General features: G+C 28.8%; 2 protein-coding genes across 4 annotated transcripts; one reads left to right on the forward strand and one right to left on the reverse strand.

Annotated features, from left to right (window-relative positions):
- The first annotated feature begins 85 nt into the window (after window positions 1–85).
- Window positions 86–3,476, forward strand: Cog7 (conserved oligomeric Golgi complex subunit 7). 2 transcript variants are annotated; one of them, XM_076394354.1, is made up of 10 exons: window positions 86–220; window positions 272–361; window positions 421–724; window positions 785–985; window positions 1,038–1,451; window positions 1,504–1,804; window positions 1,869–2,113; window positions 2,237–2,328; window positions 2,902–3,148; window positions 3,227–3,476. In XM_076394354.1, the coding sequence occupies exons 1-10, from the start codon at window positions 218–220 to the stop codon at window positions 3,394–3,396; spliced, it is 2,067 nt and encodes a 688-aa protein (XP_076250469.1). In that variant the 5' UTR covers window positions 86–217; the 3' UTR covers window positions 3,397–3,476. The 2 variants fall into 2 exon arrangements, with proteins under 2 accessions (XP_076250469.1, XP_076250468.1); XM_076394353.1 differs by having other exon boundaries at window positions 1,869–2,328.
- Window positions 3,388–7,038, reverse strand: U4-U6-60K (U4-U6 small nuclear riboprotein factor 60K). 2 transcript variants are annotated; one of them, XM_076394361.1, is made up of 8 exons: window positions 6,685–7,038; window positions 6,325–6,600; window positions 6,182–6,273; window positions 4,822–5,245; window positions 4,669–4,764; window positions 4,230–4,618; window positions 3,872–4,090; window positions 3,388–3,820 (listed from the first exon to the last, which is right to left on the reverse strand). In XM_076394361.1, the coding sequence occupies exons 3-8, from the start codon at window positions 6,234–6,236 to the stop codon at window positions 3,486–3,488; spliced, it is 1,518 nt and encodes a 505-aa protein (XP_076250476.1). In that variant the 5' UTR covers window positions 6,237–6,273; window positions 6,325–6,600; window positions 6,685–7,038; the 3' UTR covers window positions 3,388–3,485. The 2 variants fall into 2 exon arrangements, with proteins under 2 accessions (XP_076250476.1, XP_076250475.1); XM_076394360.1 differs by lacking the exons at window positions 6,182–6,273; window positions 6,325–6,600; window positions 6,685–7,038 and having other exon boundaries at window positions 4,822–5,573.
- Window positions 7,039–7,052: the final 14 nt, after the last annotated feature.

Here is a 7,052-nt window from a genome sequence, read left to right on the forward strand (position 1 = left end):
TCATATTTTTCTTATATTATTTATTTTCAATGCTACTTATGAACAAATCTATATTTTACTTTAAAATGTATGTTTAGTTGCTGGACTTTTAAATAAATCTTTCTAAATGTTAGGTTAAAGATTTATGTCAAAGCCAGCTCAAACTATTTTGTATGACTGAATACAGAATTAGTGTCACAGAATAACGAGTATAGTTTGTTTACTATTTTATAACAAAATGGCAAGTATACTTTAAAATATAATAGTGTACTCTAACAATAAATTATTGCAGGATATAAGCCTTTTCTCTAATGATAATTTTGATACAAAAGCCTGGGTAAATGATGTTTTGAAAGTAGCAGAAACCCAAGAAAAGAAAGATGTAAATGTTTTTGTATCTTTGTATATACTGCTTAAATGGCTTAAATTGAATTTTTATAGAACAATTATACAATGGCTTTAGTAATGAAACTTCAGCTTTATGTTCAACAAGTGAATAATGCCTTAGAAAATACTAGTCAAAATGTTTTGGCTTCATTACCTAAAATTGTACATGATAGTAAGTTGTTGCAACAAGAAGCTATGATTTTAAAAGATAAAATGGAACAAGTAAAGGGAGAGATTATAAAAATTGAAGAGGATACTAGGAAAAGTATAAATACAATTGAAAAATTGGATATTATGAAAAACAGTTTAACTCTTGCTAAACAAGGTTTACATGAAAGTGATAATTGGACAATTTTAGGTAGAAATAGTGCTAATGTTTTTTATAATAATAGCTAGTTATTTTGTTGCTTGATTTTAGTTAATGATTTAGAAGAAATATTTGATTCAAAAAATATAGAGGCCATATCGGCAAAAATACTTGGAATGCAAAATTCTTTAAAATTGCTAATAAATGTGGCTGATTATGAAGATAGGAAATTACAACTAGAAGGTTTAAAAAATAGATTAGAAGCTATTGCTAGTCCAACTATTGTTCAAGCATTTACAACTTACAATACAGGTTTAAAATTATTTTTTACTGAAAAAAACAACATTTAAGAAATATGTTTTAGAAAAATCACTGGCTTTTGTTCGCATTTTTTCTTCTATAGGAAGACAAACAGAATTAATGAAATATTATAAAAATTGTCAACGAGATATTCTAGTGAAAATGTGGAGAAAACAATTGGAACATGAACAAGATGAATCAGTTATTCATTGGATAAATAATTACTATGAGTATTTATTATCTAATTGGCACAGTCAAACTAAATGGATTAATCAGGTTTTTGCTGGAGAATCCCCTACAGATATTTTAATAGCAATTTATATAGATGTTTTAAGTTCTTTGGATCCATCTTTAAATCAGTGTATTGATGCTACACTTAAACAAACTTCAGATAAGTTAACTTTCCTCCAAGATATTAAAGAGACTACAAAACAATTTTGTGAAAAAATGTTAAATATTATTGAACAAAACCCAACAGGTAATTTAAAATATAACAAAACAAATGTAATTTTTTTATGTATATATTTTAGCTAAAGTGGATAATGCTAAAATTCTCGACTTTTTAAAGGCAATTTACAAACATTTAGTTGTATATATATGTAAATATGCTGCATATGAACAAGCGAACTTAATGAAAAATCTTAATAACATACACTGTATGAAGGATGAATTGCCTGAAACAATTCAAGCACTAGGTTTAAGCATAAGTCAAGCATTTGACTATACTCTAGAGGCTAAAGGGCGATGTGAGCTTTTTACTGAAAACTGTGGCTTTTGTGGGCTCTTAGTAGCTTTAAAAGCATTTTTCTCCAATTATGCTGGTTATTTCAGGTTAGAAAGTGATAAAATAAACATTTACAATAGGTTAATATTAAATAACATGTCAATATTATAGAGTTGCTTTAAGACAAATAGACAGATCTAAGAAATTTGAAGAAGACTGGAACACTTTTCAATTATGTCTGTCATTATTACAATATACAGGGGAGGTCCTACTTAAAGTGCAGCAGTTAGAAAAAGACTTAACTGCGACGGTCTTGGATTACAACAAGAAAGCAACCAATATCAAATATAGTCTCTTGCTACTTGATTCAGACAATCTTCGCGAGTTTCAGTCTTTGATAAAATGTGTAACTGAAGGTACACAACTTTCACTTATGGATTCTGTAATGTCGGAGTTCTCTAAATTATGTATTGATATACATCATATAACATATCAAGTTGTTTTTGGACCAATTTCTAAACAACTAGACGTTGTTACAGATCCTGAAACATGGACACAATTTGATACTTCTTTACTACATAACTCAAATATGCCTGATTACAGCTTTTCACCTCAAGAATATATTACTCAGGTACTATTTTAAGACTGTATATTGACATATTTCAATTTTTGTAGGCACGGAAGAATCGTATTTTTTGTAATAATTGTATATTATGTTCAATCTATTCTAACAACACAGATTTTATTTTTTCTGTGTAATTCTAGAGGGAGTTCCAGAATTATATATGTCTATGTACTTTATGTAATTTTAAAGAATGGGATTCATTATTTTTGTTAGTTCCATTGATAAGTACGGATTTTAAATGACAACATATTACCTACAAAATTCCTTTCAAGATTATGCGGATAAAATCAAATGTGATCCAAATTTTTATTTATCATTTTTATAAGAACAAAGATTGCCATTAGTGACAATTTAAATTATGATAAATGTTTTGTTTTTTTAAACTAAAAAAATAATGGAAATGATGTTTTCACTTGCTTCTTTGGTTTAATATGTGAAAGTCACACATACATGTAATTTCTTTCGTATTTAAGTATTACAATCGATGACTTATATTATTTGTGTTTATTTTTATAACTTTATAATTTATCTTCAAATGAATATTTGTGGGATGCATGTTTTATTTTAAAAATATTTCAGATTGGCCAGTATTTGATGACCTTACCTCAGCACTTGGAGCCGTTTTTATTTAGTGAAAATCCATCATTAGCTTGTGCATTGAAATTTGTAGATCAAGAATATGCAGAAAGCTCAGATACCGAGGGTGCCTTGGCAAGAATGTTTTTAGTCATTATGGCTAGAGGAACTTGTAATTCTTTTACAGATAAAATTTTATCCATTTGTAAACTTAGCCAACCAGCTAGTCGACAGTTAGCTCATGATATAAGTAAGTTTTAAATTGTCGTTGATTTTATTATGTTGTCAATTCCTGTTCAATTACTAAAAACAAAAATTCAATTTTCAGATTACCTTAAAAATGTCCTTCAGGATTTGGGTATATTACTGTCAGATAACTTACAACAGTTGTCATCATTGTTAAAAATACCAGCTGATCAATATCAAACTCAAAGCCTGGGTTATACAGCCAAATATGTTGCTGCAGTTAGGCAAATAAGAAATATTGCCTCCAACTGAATTTGTTTTTATTTGAATTTTAAAAGTATTACATTTCATTATGAATTTATATAATAAATATAAATGTTGAGCAAGATAAGATTTTATTTTCATTCTGGTGACCATATTTTAAATGTTCTATCATATGAAGTAGTGGCAATATAATTGTTATCAGCAGAAATATCACAAGACATAATTTTCCCATCATGTCCTGATAATGTTTTAAGGGGTTGCCATGTTTTATTTGTCCATAATTTTACTCTATTATCATATGATGCAGTTGCTAAAAAATTTCCTTCAATCTTTTGAAATTTAACATCTGATATGAGATTATTATGAGCTGGTATTGTGTATATATGAGCTCTTTTCCGCAAATCCCATATTTTACAATTATTATCTTCACTAGCTGTTGCTATGTGATAGCCATCAGGGGAAAAGTCTATACCTACAGAAAATATTTTTACAATAAGTACAAGTAAATATTTCCACAAAATACCATAAATTGATTTAAGATGCCCCTCCATGAACATAATACATCTGCCAGTTCTTAAATCCCAGACTCTGCCAAAAGAATCCAAACCTCCAGTTGCACAAACTGACCCATCAGTTTGAAATGATATACAGTAAACAGGTTTCACATGACCTTCTTGATGTAAAACTTCAGTACATTGTTGCAAATCCCATAGCCTCCAGGAATTATCAAAGCAGCAGGTACCTAAAAAATTTAACATTAAATAATATTTTAAACAACAGATCATTTGAATCAGCATATTTGTTCAAATAACTAATTATGTAAGTTACAATTATTATGTGTTATATCCATAATTTTATAGATAAATTTTAAACCTATTTACCCAGGAACCGGCCAGATGGATGAAAATTAATTCTTGACACTCGGTGCGGCATGTGACCTTCTATATCGGCAATAGGTTCATCTCCTTTAAAATCCCATAATTTCACTGATCCATCTGCAGCACAAGAAGCCATATTACAAATAGTTTCTTCCTGTGAAATAGTTGCTTTTGGATGAAACACTATAGCTCCTACATTGCATGTATGGCCTCTAAGAGTTTGTTTTAATTCACACTCAGGTACAGACCAGATCTTACAGAGTCCACTCCAAGATGCTGTAGCCAATAGCTTAGAATTTGGACTAAATGAACAGTAAGATATTGGTCTTGTATCACCTATTTGAGAAGAATGAATTGACATCTGCTGAAGTTTTTTTTGTAGTTCTTGTGATCTATAATTAAATAACTAATAAATAAAGAAAATCATATTTGGCAACAATACCTTGCTGTTTTAGTAGTAGCGGGAAGTTCAATAAATCGCCTAGCATCTTCTAATCGTTGTTTAGCTCTTGGCAGGGAATATTCAGCAATCCACATTCTAAAACAATTTTTGCATTAATTATAAAACATTTAAAAAAATAATTGTGAATACTACCTGGCAATTCTAAGCGAATCAGGACCTTCATGGTACCAGGTTTGTTCTTGATCTTTCTCAAATTGCTTCCGTTCTTCTTCAGCTTCCCTTCGAATTACTGAGTCCTCTCCTAATCGACTTAAAATGTCTCTTAATCTGCTCCTACGTTCAGCCGGCCCCTCTCCAAAAAGACATATTGGTTCACCTAGTTGCCTAAGATTTCTTTTAACTTCACCATCATCAGTTGAAACATTTATGGATCGAGCTTTTTTACGTCTCTCAAATTCTTCTAATAAAGCTTGTTTATCTCGGGACATAGCTTCTTCAAGGCCCATATATTCATTAGATTCATCTGGAGGAGGTGGAGGAGCCCCCGGCTCCGAAGCACTATCATTACTATCATCATTATCTTGACCTGCTTCTAATCGGGCTCTTTCAGAATCTTCTAATGACCCATAATGAATTGTTTTTTGTTTTTTAACATATAACACTTCATCATCAGACATTTTAAAAAAAGTACTAATAACAGTGCAATAAAAACATAACCTTTATTAATAAAGTTAGGTTAATAATAGTAAACAATGTCCTATGCATCTATATATATATCGATATTTTTCAAAAAAATTAAATATTTCTTAAACATTATAAAAAACCATTTAATTAATTTTAATTCGTATATTGGTACCTAGTTTTAAATATCTATTAAAATATCGATATTTTTTCGACAGCTAACACCCCTAGAATAGACTGACTTGAAGAACAGATCAGAAGTTATCAAGCTTTGTTATTCCGAGCCACCTGAGGGCGCGCAATGTGGGTTTACTACATTTATAAAATTTTAATAACATTTTAGTTAAAGATCAGTTAATATTTGTATATTTTTTTTAATACATAAAAAACAATATCTAATCTGACAACTAATAACTTGTTTTCTAATTGTAGTTTGTTATTGCCTTAAATATTATAAAATTAAAATTATTAATTAAAGATTTGTTCAAAATATACTTTAAAATACAGTATTTGAATTACTTGTTACAATTTTGATTATGAAACCTCCCTTTTTTCTTTATGTATATTTTGATAGGTACTTAATAGGGCCCTATCCATATTATATATAGTCAAAAAAAATCCATTTGTCTTTTGCAATTCTATTTATTTTTTTCATCCACTAGAACAAGCAACACCAAATTAGTATTTTTCTTATCGCATTGCCGTTAGTACATTGTGCACAATTAAACATCAGAAAAAACAAACAAAAAAAACAAGATCATTGACAATATCTGAATTAGCATTTTCATTATACCTGGTTATGTAGATTTTTTTCAAAACAGAAAAATCCAGAAACAACACAAACGAGTTAAATTCTTGCTTGCAATATTACCTGTATACATGTATATAGACTTTTTAGTGTTATACTGTCTGGTTCTTACCAGCATGAATTTGAAGCCACAGGTTCATCTGTTTCAAAAGCATCTGCAAAGAAACATGTGTTATAATTTTCAGTTTTTAAACATATCAATTTACTTCCTTTGAAAAAATATGATATTTGTACTTTCTTTCAGAATTATTGAAGATTCCAATGTGGGCTGAGTAAATGCTTATTCCCATATTTAACTTATAGTCATATTTATCATTCCGCTAGGTTAAGGGAAATGATCTGTTAATATAAACATATTATGTATTTCAATTCAATTATCAATGTAGATTTTAATGAAAAACTTGTTATTAAAATTACAATTAGGAATTGCATTTGTTTAAGCATTGATACTTTACATTTGGGTCCATAATCATCTGATCAATCTGAAATTCGAAGAATAAAACTTCCTATTCGAAAACTTGGTGTAAGAGATCATATGAGGTTTCTTGAAATGTATCATTACTTACATTTAAAAACCGTTTCAGGACTAGAGCTGAATCCTATGGGAAATAATTAATTTTATTTGAGCTTTTACATCCTGGAAAATAACACTCATATTATGATTTTGCATTTGATTTGTGATAATACTCCATGGTCTGATAATACAAGCATGGCACATATATATCGTGTTGATAAGTTGATAACATATTTAGCTTGATTGTTTTGTAATAGAAAATTATATACACTTTTAATACCATAAAATAAATGAATTTTAAATGAAAAATAAAATTGTTTGTAAATATGTATAAATTACTAAATCCCTAAAAATAAAGTCCCTAAATTTCAAAAAACCTGATATTTTAGCATAAATGTAAAAAGTATATGTCAAATAATA

Source organism: Rhynchophorus ferrugineus, unplaced genomic scaffold, assembly GCF_030347505.1.
Source record: "Rhynchophorus ferrugineus isolate W39M unplaced genomic scaffold, kcgeb_rfMv2 rfM2, whole genome shotgun sequence".
Taxonomy (NCBI): domain Eukaryota; kingdom Metazoa; phylum Arthropoda; class Insecta; order Coleoptera; family Curculionidae; genus Rhynchophorus; species Rhynchophorus ferrugineus.